The 17,507-nt window shown below is 38.4% G+C and overlaps 1 protein-coding gene across 3 annotated transcripts in view; it reads left to right on the top strand.

The window, feature by feature from the left end:
• Positions 1–17,507, top strand: part of LOC137608178 (astrotactin-2-like) — a 230,328-nt gene that overhangs the window by 28,119 nt on the left and 184,702 nt on the right. For all 3 annotated transcript variants that reach the window (XM_068334322.1, XM_068334321.1, XM_068334320.1), the window contains exon 2: positions 10,889–11,076. In XM_068334322.1, the coding sequence (XP_068190423.1) occupies positions 10,889–11,076 (188 nt within the window). The remainder of the gene's footprint in view (positions 1–10,888; positions 11,077–17,507) is intronic.

Here is a 17,507-nt window from a genome sequence, read left to right as displayed (position 1 = left end):
AAAGCGAGTTGCTACCTTCTTCTGATATCATAAACCCAAATCTATGTCAGCCACTAAGCTTTGGTCAACACAAGCCTGGCGGGGGGATAAATCAAAGTTCCAAGGGGAAATCGTTTTGCCTCAAAGCAGCGATAAATCTACAATGTTCCGACAGTTTTTTTTTCTCGCTTTCCAGTGGTCCAGTACAGAATAATTGAAGCAACCAGTAGTGGTTATTGAATTTGACTTTTTTTTCCTGTGTCTTCAGAGGTACAAGACACAAGATAGCTCTTCTGAAACAAGGCTTCAAACTGAAAGGAAAAAATGTCTACATTAATGAGAATCTCACTAAAAAGAATGCTGATATCGCTAAAAAAGCTCGACGACTGAAGAAGAATGGGCTGATCGACAACACCTGGACGAACAACTGCAGGATCTTCATCAAAACAAAGGGGCTTTCTCCAGACCAGATGAAAACAATGATGATCAGGAGTGAAATATGAGCAATAAAGACGGACAAGAATTCTTACTACACCAAAGATCAGTACAACAGAATCGCTTCAATATTGGGAGCTCTACAATTTTGGACATGTCAAGTATTTCATGGAACAGTTGAAAAAATCAACATCATTGATGTCAGAAACGTGTAGTAATGAACAAAAAAACTAACAAAAACAACAACATGTATTTGTGATAACATGGGATAACATTAACTTTGAGACTTTAAAGAGCATGTTGATATCTTTTGACAATATAATACCATGTGAAACTTAAAGTGTCTGCAACAAACTGGTTAATTCTTGTATAAACACTGTCTGCTGAAAGAGGTGAAAATGATCATTATATTCTTGTGGAGAACACTGACAACGTCAACTTCTTGTTTTGACTATCCATGATGTTAACAAACCTTGTGTTCCTAGGAGGAATGTAAACATGGTTATACTCTAGGGTAAAAGGCTAATATGTGGAAGTGGATAAGGGTATGAACGTCTGTCAAAATTCAATGTATGAGCTGGTTGAAGACTTTTAATGTCTGAGTTTGTTGATTACATATTCTAATGAGAGAGATGTTTTGTTGATAATTTAGGGGACGGGAATCTTACAATCCAATGGCTTCTACCCATTAACCCTTTTTTTTTTCTTTTCGGATGTTGCTGATGATGTTTCAACACTGATGAAAGTGAAATATGTTGTAATAACATGTCTGGAAAGATAATCCACTCAATGGCGGAAAAACACTGGACATCTTCACTTCTACTAACGACCTGCTAAATAAGAAATGAGGTGGTGTACATTTTTGGTGTCAGGGAAGATTATCTGAGACAGATTCAGCAAAAAAAACCACCTTAGATTTATCAGGAAAACAGCAATAAAACTCCATAGTTCGCATTCATCTCCAGTGACACCCCTCATCACACACATGGAGGGAAGGAGCTTTATTTGTGGTTGTCTTTGTCTCATACATGCATGCATATTTTTATTCTGTTTGGAGCAGGACTGATATGAATGCAGTGAAGTTTTAATCAAAACCTAATTGAGTTTGAAATCGCCATGTCGATGTATTCCACCCTTCTTATTTGACCAAGGTCTCAAATTAAGAGGTCAAAACAAAGGATTAATAAATCTTAATGTGTTTACTGCTACAGCCAAACCTCCCACTTTGGCACTGGCAGACAACCCCCATCAGTGGGCAAGCTTTATATTATAGTTAAAGAGATGTGAAATCAGAATAGGTCTTGTTAATGGGATTGTAGTGTTTTAGAAGAAGCCTATGCACTCAGCAGATAAGGGGACTGTTTATCCTGTTAATGTGTCACTTTAAATACATTAGAAGTGGAGAGGCTCCTGATTCTTTGTGTTTTTTTTTTTGTTTGGCATTCTGCCTCACTAATCCCTAAGAGCACAAGGGACAAAGAATTTCTGAGATATTCACATAAATTACACCCTAAATGTTTTTATTGGGCACATGATGCACAATTATAATTTGAATTATTTGCATAATTACATCTGCAGTGTTTCCTTAATGTCGATTTAAATGATGTTGACCTTGAGCAACAATGAAGACGCATGTGTAGAAAAGCACTACATAGGCTGACACACACACACACACACACACACACACACACACACACACGAGCGCCTACAACACATATATTCACTGCTAATGAGAGGTAATCCAGGTCCCACTGTGCCACAGTGGGACCAATGGCAAGCAGCTATTTGTTTATTCCATTTACACTGTCAGGTTCCCAGAGGTCTATTAACCCCTCTATAAAACAAATGCGGTGCTAATGCTTGACCATATTCTACAAAATCTAATTGAAATGTATATGTAGACACTACTTAGCCATATTTGTGGATTGCTGTGTTGCTTTTCCCCCTATCTGTAAGTTGCTATGGCTGTGTTTCTCTATTCTTCTTGGATGTTTACTGGAAGAATAAAGGATGAAATATCGGCTTTCTTCAAGTAACTCTCTGGGACTGCCTAATGCGGTTACTTCCACACCTTGGTCGTGTGTTCTTAAGTCATAAGTCACCTTCTCCTTCATGCTGGCAGGCTTACCGGTGGCATCTGACAATATGATTGGTTTTCTGTAGGAGGTGGTCAGTGTGAAGTCCAGCAACTGCTGCTTGTGATAGAGCACCGTGGGAGCTGGCTGGGTGTGGATATCAGCGATAAGGCCTGAGTGATACTGGCAAGGCCTCTCATTAGCAGGGGTCCTTCTGGAGACCCCCCCCCCCACAAGATAGAATGACAAATGAAATGTTTGTTTATTTCGTTACATCCCAGAGAAGCAACAGTGTGTAGAACACACTGCTTGCACAAAGTTAGAACTGTTATAAGAGGCACAAATATTCCTCACTGAAAATTTTGTGTTTTAATGTTGAATAGCTGTAATTTAGTGTGGTAAAAAGCAATAATTGGCCTCAGCAGAATGTAGTGTGTGGAAAAGTGAGGTGAAAAACAGGTCACCTAGAGAAAAAAAGATGTCGAGTCAACAGAATTGGATCCCCCAGTGCTGATTGAGGCAAGAAAGTATTGTGACAGCAGTCTACAAGACGTGGAAGTGAATGGATAAAGAAAAACACTGAATGCATTTCTAGGATTCACTTGTTTAAGTGTTAAGTGTTTAATAGAAATGTCAGCACTTCATGCGGGTCCAGTATTGACTGCTTAAAGTCCCATTTAATGCTACCATCTGCTTTAGATGGTAGCATTCAAATAATTTGAATTTGTTTGAATTTATTTCCAACAAATTCAAATTTAGTTTGAACTAAATTTAGTTTGAACTAAATTTGAATTTGAAATACTTTACATTCTAACCTGAACAAAAATTACACATATAAACCCTCATTAGGGAGCAGTACTACAGCTTTTAGGTCAAAAGAATTCAAGTGATCTCATCCAGATTACATCATGGAGCGGTTCTTTTTTTGATTGGTTTACTTTTTGTGAACAAGTTGAGGAAGTTTTTGTCGAGACATTATCAGAATCAGAAAAAGGAGAGACAATGCAATTGAACAACACAAAACAATCTGAAGGGAGAGAAAAAGACCAAATGTTTAATTGGCATCAGATATGACACTATAAAAGCTTAAATGGAAAAACAAAAATTCAGTGAACTCTTCTCAGTTACATTGGAGAGAGAGGCTGGAACTGAAGTGGAAAATAGACCACTACACATTTCATAAGCTTGATGTCAAGGACTTGAAGTGACAATTAACTCTAAAACTCTCAATTTAGTATTTAGTTCATTTTCGGTAATATGCACCGGTTCTATATTTAAAATGCTAGTTTAATGACATGACGTCCTTCAGCGTTCTACTGCTGTTGCTGATCATCTTGTTGATATGAAATAAATAAATAAACACAGTTTCATGCAAAAGTGGGACTGAGCTTCCAAAATGAATTATCATGGAACATGGAAACACACAATCATTTTGTGTAGAGGAGTTATTCGGTCCTTTATTATTAACCATTTACCACAATGCATTTCTGTATGTCCTTTATCTTAATAATTGGTAGCTGTGTCCTAGTTCTAGGGCCGCATCCTCTGAAGGACCCGGTCTATGAAATCCTGTGCTCTGCTGATTGGCTAATTTCAGTTGTTGTAGTAAGTCGCGTCATTCACACCCCGTAATCCAGACTGTTTTATTAATAAAGTGCTGGGGTTCGTTTTTTTCCCCAGTTGTATTTTCAGACTGATGTTCTCTAAATGTTTCTATTGATGGAATATTTTCCGTGGCTTAACGGAGTCACCTGGGTTCGAGTCCCAGCTAGCACTGCTTCCTCACAGCATGAGGGTTCTGGTTTCTTGCATGTTCTCCCCTTAAGTATGGGATCTCTCCGGGTTTTACCATTTCTTCCCACCATCCGGACACAGGATAACAGGATAAGCAGCCACAGAAAACAGAAATATGTTTACCGAGGTCATTTGGGAATGTGGGCATCTCACTTTTATTTCATCATTCACCAATGGTTAGAAAATAACATGAGAACCCCCGCCCCCACCACCCCTACCTCCAAGATGGAGCTGATTATTTCAACAGATGCATCCAGATGTGTCAGAGCAGAGTAGATAACACACTTTCATAGCTAAAAAAGTCTTGATTCATTTTAAATTGTGTTCATTTTTGTGAATGTGAATGTCAGCTATTTCATTAGTGCTTGTAATGAGACATTAGGGTGGCATTTGGTTGCATGGGCTCTAAATTGGAAAGGAGAACCTGGCATACCTTTCTGCAGCTCATCATGCGTTTGCTTAAATTTTCCATAGCTCCCAACGAGTCTCTATAAATGTCAATGGCACAATTAGCATTTTGGAAAATGGAAGGATATTACATCAAGACCATTTAGTAGATAATGAATGTTGCATTTTTTCACTCTGTTTGTTTTACTGCTAATAAACCGTTCCTGTCATCTGACAGTGGAGTTCAAAAGGGAAGACATATAGAATGAGCGGTTGTTTTCGCTGACAGAGGGCTTTTGATGCCAGATTTATATGTCTTGGAGCCATGCAAATATTCTTCAACACTTTAAGTGAGTGTCACACCCATGAATCCACTCCCTCTGCCTGTCTATTCCTCTCTGTCTACTTGTCTCCTTCCCATTCTGCTGCTTCTCCTCTTTCTGTATTTACTTGCATTTTCTGCCAAGACATTTGAAACCGACGAATCCATCTTGAATTATTGAATATTCATCTGCGTATTGTGTTGCCACAAAACATCAGCTGGCAGTTCTGAGCTGTGACACGTTTGACACATTTGACGGAAGACGGACACGTTGCGTCACGCGTGTTTCTGATGATGCCTTCAGGGTGGCGACATTCATCACAGTCTGTGCCGACAACATCGGCTTGTAGCAGAGCTGACAAGATGTCAGGGGAGAACAATCAGCAAAACTACACTCGTGTGATCACCTGTAAACTTTTTGGGGACTTGTTTAGTTTTGTGGATCAACTCTTTATGTATGTGCATGTCAGCTCGCATATGGTGTATTCCAATGCAGATTTTTTTTTCCTGTTTCAAATTCATGTCTGCTTTCTGTTCGACTTTTAAGAGGACTATCCATCATGATCAACACACATGATGGCACTGTCATTTTTGTTATACTTATTGTTCCATAAGCACTGAAAGCATAGCGCTGTGTGGCAAAGAGTGTTGTTGTCATTTAAATTCAAATCTACTCTTCAGAACAAAATATCAGACAATAAAACAAGCTTCTCCAAACACAGACTAACGTCCCCACCTAGAAATAAGAACATTTGGACTGAAATGAAGATGTATTTGGGTAATATATTTTGGAGCTGGCCCATTGACGCAGAATTAGTTTTTAGACTGCTTGGGCTCATAGAGTTTTTCTACCATTGCATTAAAATGTGTTCCAGCTGTGATTCAGATACACATATGCCAGTAAAATCACCAGGGGTACCAGAATATTTTGTCAGTTGCTCACGTTTAGTGGAGCAGCTCCCAAATTTGTCTCTGAATGGTATCATTGATGGTGTTTCTTGTTCAGCTTGAGGAAATACTGAAACCTGTATACCAATTCACCCACTGAAAATTTGGAACAGCAAAATTAAATTTTGAAGTCAAGATCGATTTTATTTTAGACAAGAAACCTAATACCATTGATTGCATATGGGATAAAATCATTTACCCCATCGGTTGGTAAATTTTAACGCAAAGTCATTTTGTTTTTTAATTCTCTTTTTAATTATTTGTTTACGTAGAAATTTTTACAATTTAAGGTACTTCTATTTAAACAGTACATATCTGTGTCCCTGTTTGTTTAATGTGATATTCATATGATATGATGATTTCTACTTCACTCAGTTAACACCAGGGAACTTATATGCAATCACACACAAAAATTTGTCGTAATGTCCATTTTAGGAAAGGAATGGCTTGAATTTTGCCAAAAAAGACTGATTGCATGACTTAGATATCAGATGGACTTCTAGAGCTGATCTTGTTTCTAGTGATGCTATCGACAGAGATAGCTAAAGATAAAATCCATGGATCCATACAACCAAACTATGGTGACTTGTTGCTCAATTGCTTCTGATGAACACACCATTTGCAACATTTATTTGATTGTGATGAAATGGAACCCATTAATCCTCTTCAACGTATGCTGTAGTTCGTTCTCCACCCGTTTGTGAGTGACATCGTCCGGGTGCTGAGTCGTCTGCTGTTTGGTCCCAGACAGGGTATAAATAGTCTTCGCTTTAAGGCTGTCATTTTCCTGCTGAAGCTGCTGTCTTCCAAGAAAAGGAATGACCGTTAGAAATCTGATTACTATAGGTCAATGCCCTGACGTTCATTACGCTGGTGAATATTTGTGCAAGAAATAAAAACTTGTTTAAGATCTGCTCACTTTTTAAGTAATGCAAGGCTTGGTTGGAGTATGACATTTCCATGGTGTTGCTGTTTATGTATTAAACAGCCATCATTATCAATTACTGTAAAATGACCTTTAAAGGAAAAGAAATGGAAGTTGAGGTGGTTAAATAATTACTGTACTGTAATTTCACTCATGTACAGTACATATCAGATTGAATTTCACTGCTTAAATCCAGATGTGACTCATACTGGTGCTATTTAAAATGGAAGTGAAATTAGTTAGGCTTAGGTTTAGTTGCAGTTGTGAGCACTTTCATCATGTTCAACATATTACCCAGTATCTCACTTTGAAGGATTCAGTAGACACCACTGCTGCTCAAGGCAAAATTTAAAACACACACTATGAAGTCTAAATGGAACTCTTCCACCCAAACCTTACCAGTGATGAAGAAAATGAAAATCTTAAAGGACAAACTGATAAAAGGAAACAGCTGAAGAAAAGAAGACTGAAGAGTGGAACACTTAGAGTTGTAGATGATCAGCTCTTGTAAAACGACTTCTAACACAGATTGTTCAACAACGACGTATATCTTCAGTACCAGGAGAGGACTAAGCAAAGAGTAAAAAGGCTTTAGAAAGGATTTGGAATGAGATCTCAAATGTCTTTCCTGATACTCAAACTTTGTGATAAGTGAAAGCAGGACTAGAGCAAGGCTTTTGCATTTGTGTAGCAGTTTTTCCACTTTAGTTTTAACTCTTTATATCATTGATGACAAAATAACCACAGTGCTCCGTGAATTACAATTTTTCTGTTTTAACACTAATGTTTTTGTGTAAAAGTAAAATATTCCACATTTATATACTCAATTGCCTCAAAAAGACATCACCAGAAGTTGCATGCGCAAGCAGTATGAACCCGTCTGTGTGGTCCTGTAAGGATTCAGATTAATGGAAGATTCTGCAGAAACGGTTTGTCTCAGTTTTGTCAGTTTGGCAGTTTTTAATAATATGACAGACAATATGTTTATTTCTGGAGATTACTAGCCACACAATGCTGACAACCCCAAAAAAACAAAACAAAACAAAGAAGCACTTTTTTTTGTTAGAATCCAAGCATGAATACGATTAATGAAGACATTGTTTTCTGTTGATGTCAGACGTTGACGATGGAGAAGCTTTAAGTTGCCCTTGTCACACATGTGGGAGACACACTCCCACAGTCATGCACATTCACACAGTTAGTGTGTTTGTCCTAATGAATTACAAGCAGACCTTGAGGCCATACATTTATATACCGGTAGCATCTGGATTGGATCCAATGACAGGCCTCATAGCACAAAAGACAAGGACACGCACAATACAATCATTTTGCCTTTAAATAGCCTGCTTTACTGAGCCTCCTCATCTACATAACAATTGTACAAGGCAGCTAACAGCACTAGAAACCCTATTGCGATCCATTCATCCTGGAAGTGATTGCGTCTCTTACTGCAAGCCCTGCTTTTGGGTTTGTAACATTAAAATCACTTGTGATGTGGATCAAACTCAGTGTCATTGTTGTGCATGATCAGTTATGCAAAGCTCTCACAAATGCATGATAGCAAGCGAACAAAATTCTAGATTTTGCCGGTGCATGATAAGCTCTGTTTAAAAAGATTACAGGTGGCACCTCACTGGTGCCCCCCCGCAGAACCAGCTTTATCTTCCGTGAAGGTGAAAGGTCAAGCAGATTAAAAATAAAGAGTTGAATTGCCGGAAGTTATGGCATTTAAGAAATTCACACACCACAAAATATTATCATAAGCTGCAGTCAGCGAAAGACTGCAGCTTAGAGACCTTACTGGCACTGTCGAGGAGGAGGGTTTAAGGTGCATTCAAGCGATGTCTTAGAAAGATTTATTACAGCACAGATTTTCTTCACTATTAATGTATATAATGAATCAGGAAACTATCGGTTAATAATATAAATAGATACATAGATACTTTATTAATTCCAAAGGAAATTACGTTACACATAATATAATCTTTTACCAGTAAAAAAAACAACGATTTATTGTCTTGTGCATCGAAACTTTGCAGCTTCAAGTAAAATTGATCATTTTCAGTTTAATGTAGTTCACCCATCAACTTAATGTGGATTGAGGAAGAATTTTTTTCACATAACCACAGACCTCTAATGGAATTCAGATTACATGAAATGTAAGGCACAAATATCTTTTTTCTTTGGCCAATGGCTTGATGTGGCTTTGATGGAGCCGTTGGAGAGCAAAGACAATGTTTACTGTAGATTAAATACCTCTCATGCCGTTTTGAACATTCTTAATGTGAGTTTAATACCAACTAGCCATAATGGTAAATACTATGTTTTAATAATGCTGGTGATTTTCTCTCAACATCACTAGCCCCCTCATAGTAAATTTAGCTAAATAAGGTTACCACTAGCAACAGTTTGTCGTCTGGTTTCATCTTGTGGCTGCTGCAGGGGTGGGCTGCACGTTTTATGATTATTTGTTTTTTACCTTATATTGTGTGGGCAAATACGTAAGTATAAGTCAAACATATGCTTCAATTATCTTTGTAACACTGCCAATATTCTTTCCCCCCCCCACAAGCTTCACTTCTTGACTTGTTTAGATTAATCATAGATGCAATATCTTTGACTCTTGAACTGTTAATAAAACAATGTGAAGATATCGCGGCTGACTGGACTTGTTGAGTTTTATGAATTTTGTCTTAGAATTGATATTCAACTGATTCATTAAATAATCATCATTTCTACTAAATAAAAGATCAAATAAATCATCCTTAGCCCTACAATGACAATAGTAATGTTACATGGAAGCTTTAGAGGGTTTTAGTTGTATTTTAGAGAGGTGGTTTACGCTCCATGCTCGGTGCCAGCAGCTGAGGGGCCGTGGCACCATTGAGTACAGCTCACGTAACCCCCTCCTGTCATTGGTATCCTCTGACCCAGAGTCAGCGGGTTACTAACCAGCTGCACCAAAAGCCATTTGTCATGTGCACCGTACCGCCGATAGGAGATGTCAGCAAACGTCTATGCCCTTGTCATCGAGCCACATGACAAATACTGTATCAAGCGTTACCATCAGAGGCTCCCTGAGGCTTCGTGGTACTCCTCTGCTGAACAGCCGGTCCCACAAGACAACATTAGATCCTTGTTTCGTGATCCATATCGGTAAAAATAAAATCGTTGGTCCCACTGCTCTTTTTCCACCTCCTTTTTCATTCCCCTTAAACTGCAATTGAGTCTGTTTTTTTTTTTTGTCTGCTGTCCCATTTTGCACATTTTTCTCTCGTCTTTTGCTTTTTAATGTTTGCAGCTTTCTTTTGATGTGGGATGCTTAATGCCAACACTGGCCCGGAGCTAATGATTTTGTTTTGGTAGAAAATGCAGGAAAATTTATGCATAGTAGAGGATAGAGAATGGTGAGGCAGCATTTTTTACTGCTGCCTATGAGAATGGAAGAGTTTCATAAGTCCATTATGTGACAAAAAAGAAAAGGGTAAACAAATGGTCTCTTGCCTTTCTTTCTCTCTCTTGCCTTTCTCTCTCTCTCTCTCTCTCTCTCTCTCTCTCTCTCTCTCTCTCTCTCTCTCTCTCTCTCTCTCTCTCTCACCCACCCCCTCTTCCTCATGTGCCTTGTGTTTTCTCAGAACATTATTTTTAATTAACAGAAGTCATGTATTCATTTTGATGACTGAAACATTTATGACACTTGCCAGTTTTCGTGTCAATTTATTCACATCTCTGACTAATGTGTGCAAAAATTTCATTAAAGCAACAAAGCAAAGACAGAAGCTCTCAGTGAACCAACAGCACAAATACAGGATGTTATGAATAACCTAAGTACTTTCTAGTTCTAACTGTGTGGATGAGCAGTGAGCACTGTTCTAGAATACCAATGTATCACCTGACAACCAGTCTAATTTGAAGTTTTAGTCTATTCTATTATTTCAGTTACTGAATATCTTCTTTAATTTAATGTTTTGGGAAGTGGAAATCTAGAAGTATCTGAATTGTTTTCTCTTCCCTGCTCTGTAGAGATGTCTGGTACAGGAGACGATATTTCTCAGGTGCACTGGAAGCAGCAGTGGTTGGAAAATGGGACACTTTACTTCCATGTGTCCATGACTGAGTCCGAGCTTCTGGCCCAGGCGACCCAACCCACGGCGCGGGAACCTGCCCACGTCCTCCATGAACAGATGCATCTGCTGCACATCTCAGTCATGGTGAGTTATGACCAATGTGTGGATGGGACTGTATGTGGAATAAGTTCTGAATGCATGTGTAGCTTCTGGTATGGGTGTCTTCATATGTGCTTGTCTGCAGTGGACTATGTGGGTGGGGGTTGGCGGTGGGTGTCTATGTGTTGATGATGTTCATGGAGTCTCATACCCACAGTGAACTGGATATTCCAGTCCGATCGTTCTATTTAGTGCTTCTTAAATGAGCCGCTATAGGGATGACTTTATATTCATATCAGAGAGGGGCTCTGCAAATGCAATGCACAAATCTTGGTGACATAGGGAATATTCAGTGTTTACTGCCCCGTGGCATTTTGTTCATCATTTAATTCTAAAAAGAATGACTGAAGATGAAAACAAACTTTATCTGCACCCCTGACTCCTGTCTCACGACTCTCTGCAAACCCGTTCCCTTTTGAAAAGCGGTTAATACTCCGTCTGAGGAGGCTTATTAAAAGTGGATGTTACAAGTGATTCTTCCAGTTGGAACTATCTGTCTTCTCTGAGGTCAACACTGCAGCAACTTGTTAGTCATCATCAATGTGAAAGTGTGTGTAAAAGTTCACCGAAGTTGAACCAAGAAGGAAAACATTTCCACAGATTGATTTCAGCCTAATGAACAGATCCAGTAATGAGATCCATCCCTTTTAGAATGCACACATTTTAGCACAATAATACCATTATATTAAATTGTGTGATAACACATTGTGGACATGCACGGTCTGACCTCATATTGCATCATGAATGTGTTGATTTTATTTTATTCTGTTTGTCCTCACCTCTGGTGAAAGGACGTTTCACAGGGAACACCGATGTGACACTGAGTGGGAAATGCAGGTTCAGAACTTCAACTAACGCGTTTATCACTTGTAGATTAGATTACTGCAACACTCTTCTTTCTGGTCCCCCTAAAAAAAGCACCATTCCATTACAACATCTTCAAAACTCAGGACCAGAAAGAGAACACACATTACACCAATTTTAAAGTCTCTGCACTGGCTACCTGTATGGTTCAGAATCGATTTTAAGATCCTTTTAATGGTTTTTAAAGCTCTTAATGATCTTGGTCTTAATTATTTATCTGACTTGCTTTTAACATATATGGCCTCTGGATCTCTCAGGTCTTTAGGCACTCCCTTTTTAATTACACCAAAAATTTGAACTAAAAACATATGGCGAGGGCTCCTTTTACCATTGTGTCCCACGTTTGTGGAACAGTTTGCCTGAGGACCTGAGGAAAATCAAAAATGTGAACATTTTTAAAAGCAAACTCTAGGACGGGGCGGCAGTGGCTCAGTGGTAGAGTGGGTCGTTCAATGTTTCAAAGATCGGCGGTTCAATTCCCGCTCCGGCTCGAAAAAGAACACCCGGAAGGTGAGCTGACAGTGGGAGGTGTCATCGCCGAGGCGCCCTTGAGCAAGGCGCCGTCCCCCTTACAAGTTGCTAATTTGGGGCGTACCACAAAGGAGCTGCCTGCCACTCTAACTCCTCTGCATGTGTACAGGCCCCTTGTGTGTGTGTTAGTGTGTTCAGGGCCTGTACACACATATATATGCATGGTTTGAACTAACTAGTGTGCCACTAATTTCCCTGTGGGGATTATAATCAGTATATATATATAAAAAAGAAAGACCCATAACAATGTATTTATTTATTTAAATTTTTATTATTATTACTTTTAAACTTTTAGTCTGGCTCTTGATTGAATCTTATTTATTTCATTAATTACAGATTTATTTATTTAACCTTTTTAGACAGTTTTTTAATTCAATTTAATTTTATTTATTTGATTATTTTTACCTCTTTGGTCTAGCCTCTAACCTTATTTTATTTGTTTTATTACTTTTATTTCCTGAATTTTAATCTGTACAGTCATCTTTTATCTCCATATCAATTAACTTTTCTCTGGTGTTTCCTACCTTCAAAGTGGCAAGTGTAGGATAGCGTTTCCTCTGTTTTTAATTTTGTGTGTGTGTGTGTGTCAGGAATGAGTACATCAGAGGGACAGCACATGTTAGAGGTTTCGGGGATGAAGTCATAGAGGCCAGACTGAGATGGTTTGGACATGTCCAGAGGAGAGATAGTGAATATATTGGTAGAAGGATGCCGAGTTTTGAACTGCCAGGCAGGAGGCCAAGAGGACGACCAGAGAGGAGGTTTATGGTTGTAGTGAAAGAGGACATGAAGGTAGTTGGTGTGAGAGAGGAGGATGCAGAAGACAGGGTTAGATGGAGGCAACTGATTCGCTGTGGCGACCCCTGAAAGGAAAACTTGAAAGGAGAAGAAGAAGAGTGTGTGTATGTACGTGTGTACGTGTGTGTGTGTGTGTGTGTGTGTGTGTGTGTGCGCGTGTGTGTGTGTGTGTTAGGGAAGAGGGGGGATATTTCTTGTGTAAACTGTTTTTTGTATTGTTTTTATGTAAAGCACTTTGGGTTACTCGTTTTGTTCGAAACCACTTTATGAATAAAGTTTGTTTGATTGATTCAAATGGTATTTTACAATAAGTCTTACAGGTGTGTGAGTGTAAGTATGGGACTAACAACTACTAAGAAGTGAAATGGAAAAATACAGAGTTGATGTGTTGGACAGTTACTGTATCTGTCGATGGAATCTGGCCAGTTTATGCCACGTTCTGAATGTATGAAATCATTTGCTTTGGTTTCAACCTGTAGTGCTCATGGAGGTTGAAAGTCTGATCCTCTCCTGTTACCCTGTCACGAACGCTCCTGACAGAGTTGTCAGCACTCTCACTTCCTCTTCTTCTGTTCTCTCCTTTCATCATTACATTCCTTCATTTTCTGCCTGAATTTAACTTTTTCAAATATCAAGTGTCATGCTTCACACCTTTTCTGTTATTGACTTTTTTTTTTGCCTAACATCTCTTCGTACTTCCCACCTTTTCTATTTCTGTCTCCTCCCTCCTCTTCTTTGTCTACCCACCTCCGTTTTCTCTCCTCTCATTCTCAAAACCCTGCTTTCTCCTCCATCACCCTTACAACACTTTTACTGACACTTTATTTGAAGCGGTGTGCTTAACAGTATTATGACTACGCCATAGAAACTGCCCATAAATTTGAAAGTTATGAACGAATGTGACTGTTGTTCTTAACTATCATTTGGCTTAGGTCACAAAATTGACACTAAGATGAGACGTCTGTCCTGAAAATTGACATAAAATGTTTAGATCTCTTGTATTTGTTCTTTGTTTCTTCACTTCATGTTCTTTTTACTATTTACTGTAATCTCAGTTAACACTGCCACCAACACTTTCCAACATGCCCTTGTACTTTGAAATTGCGCTTTTTCTCTTTTAATTCATTTTGCCAGACATTTCACTCACCTCTGGACCCTGCTTTCTCTGTGAATTCACCGTTGAATAAAAGTGTGAAAGACTAAGAAATGATTTGCACAAAGTGCTATAATTATGATGTTTTTAATTTTTTGTGTCGGCGTATCACCTGATGACAGATATTTTGCATTTTTATAGCGAGAACAACACATCTGGTAATGATAACATGAATTATGCCTCCCTTGTGTTAAAGTGTCACAGAGAATGTAATGAACATCTTGTCATTGCACATAAAAACAATGATCCCATCATAATTTCACCCCTATAACACGATTCCTTAATGACTAAAGAACCACCCCTGGAATCCATTGTCATCATTATTAGTTTAATAGTTATTCAAGAAAAACAACATTTCTCCACTGGCAATTTTTTTTCAGGATGTGGCTCAGCAGCTTTTCAACATCCGTCTAGTTTGACACCAAACTGAAATGGCAGTTTTAGCTCTGATCTCAGTTCAAATTTTATAATTTGTCATCTCAAAGAAGTAAACTTTTGGTGAGCCCTAAAAAAATCCCCAGATCATAGCAGATCATACACAGATGTGAGGTAGGTCTTATTGAGATGTCATTGTGTAAGTTTTGTCCAGACATTGTAGGAATAATCAATGAGGTTAAAAAGAAAAATCTTATAATGGCTCAATAATCCACAAGGTTCAGGAATCCTTTTAAAAGAGTGATTCTGGATCCGGATGAAATTTCCCAAAAATTGTTATATCCTGCCTTACTATAAAAGGAAATCCTGCAAACAGACAAACAAATAAAACAGAACGCTACCTCCTAGTTGTAGGTGATAATAGAATATCAGCACCAAAATAGCTCAAAGGAATGCAGTCATTAATAATTATTAACACCTTCTTTGAATGTGTCAAACTGTCCTGGGTGAATATGCATGTTTATTATTTGACGTTTTTTGCAACTTGTTTTAGAATAATGACAGAAAAAAGATCAAAATATCTTTCTCTGTCCCTTTATGCAGAAGATCATAGATCTCTGCCAACCTCCTATCAGGTATTAATTATCAAGACCCTTTTAACTTCTATTTTAAACAGTATATCTACAGGAGTCATTGTTTCTTATTAAACACATACAAATTAATGGTTCATCTGCTCAAAAGTTACTTTTCTTTTCTGGATTGTGACTCGGATGTAATGTTTTATTCTCCACTTGGCTAATGCCTGACATTTCAAGTTTTAAATCAACAGGAACTCTGAAGGTCATGCCATGTATAAAGATCTAAATGAATTGACCCATAGATCAACCTAATGAAAAAGATTCAGTCTCTATTTTCACTTCGTTACTTCAGTGGTGCAGATTTTGATTGTTTTAATTTTATGCACGCATCATGCATCAAATCCAACCTTTTATTACACATTCTTTATATATTGTAGCTCTGTTTCCATTAGAAAGCACTGCTGCTTGTGTCCAAAGACATACAGCTTAGCCAGGACTCACATTTGTGTGAGTGTGAATGTGTTTATCTGTCTTGGCTTGTGTAACGGTGACCAGTCTAGTGTGCAGACCGGCTCTCACCCAATGCCCAGTGGAGGCTGAGATAAGTTCAAAGCCTGTGTGCAGAAGAAACCGCTGTGGAAGTATCATGTCTTTTGTGTGTGTTTCCCCACATAATTAGCTAAATAAGAAATTTCTATAATTATCTTAATAATTAATCATTACTGATCTCCCTTACATTCTCTTATGCATATGGTTAGACACTGCTGTTTCACTGCTCCCATCTTCAGCCAGCATCATTTATCACTGAACACACCAGTGATTTTGTGTATGTGCTGCTAGAGCATCTTCTTTTGGTTATGGTACAACTTCATAATATGTATCGATATTTGTGATACAGATTTTTTAATCAAAGACCAGATTCCAGTGGCAAACTTTGATTATTGCTCTCATTAGGTTTTTTTTTAAGTTACTTGATTTCCTGTGGTTGTGAACACAACACTGACATACTGTATTATCTCTTTTCAATGTGGTTTTGACTTGTCAGCAAACAGTTGCCTTGTTGTATGTCAAGACAATGAAAAGCAACTATTGATAACTGCTATAAGTGTAGTTTTAAAGGAGCTGTTATCACATTCCTCAGTGCACCGACTTTGCAAAAACTGAATAATTGTGTTTGTCATCTCTGAAATAAATAATGTGAAAAGGCAGAGCAAGGCAGCAAAGCGAGGCAGTCAGAACGGGACAGAAAGTGTGTTGTTTTGGCCTCATGGCCCGGAGGTGCCTCCTGGCTCTGAGTGAACATCATGATGTCTGATGCTGTCAGTTCTGGCCCAGACTGAAGTGTGAACTCTCTATTCTTCTGGCGTTGAGCTGTCAGTTTCTCACTCGCTCGTTTTCAGAAATCTGGCTGCTTTAACGCCGTCTCCTCTCACTCTTTTGACAGCAGCAGGCAGATATCATTTTTCACACATTTTAGAAGTAGTTAATGTAGTCATCGGATTTCACAATAAGTGACTCATTAGCCATTGATTTTGAAAAGCTTGTTTAAGAACATGTTCATGATACGTTGAAGAGATTTGATATTTTGACATACATTTATTTATGCAGCTTGAACAAGGCTTTCAATAGCAGCAGTTGTTCATAGGACTGTTTCAACATTTGGAAACATTTCTTACATGCAGTCATATTGTCTGCACTTATACTTGCGCTTTTACCTTCTCAGCATTGTCTAATTGTTGTAACTCCAGATGTAAACCAAGTCTGTTAATTTAGAGCACAGCTGTATTCATGACTGCAGGTTCACGGTCATAATACGTTCTGAAACTTGAAACTGTTGTGACAATGTAATGCACCAAGTGTCAGAAATCTCTGTCACGAATGGTGGGATATGGACCCAAATGCAGGACTCCATAGGCACAGCTTTTATCTATGTTTAATCAAAAAAACTTAAACTCCGAACACAGGCAAGAATGCAAACAAATGTAGGCAGAAACAAGGCCGGAACAAAAACAGAACTTCAGGACAGGACATCGGAACCAACCTTTAGAAAACGAACCCGCAAAGAGCTCTGACAAAACCCTGGCTTAAAAAGCCTCATAACAAATAAACCAACTGCA

This window comes from Antennarius striatus, chromosome 15, assembly GCF_040054535.1.
Source record: "Antennarius striatus isolate MH-2024 chromosome 15, ASM4005453v1, whole genome shotgun sequence".
NCBI classification, from domain to species: domain Eukaryota; kingdom Metazoa; phylum Chordata; class Actinopteri; order Lophiiformes; family Antennariidae; genus Antennarius; species Antennarius striatus.
The sequence above is the reverse complement of the archived record's forward strand: the minus strand, read 5'-3'. Positions and strand labels throughout refer to the sequence as shown.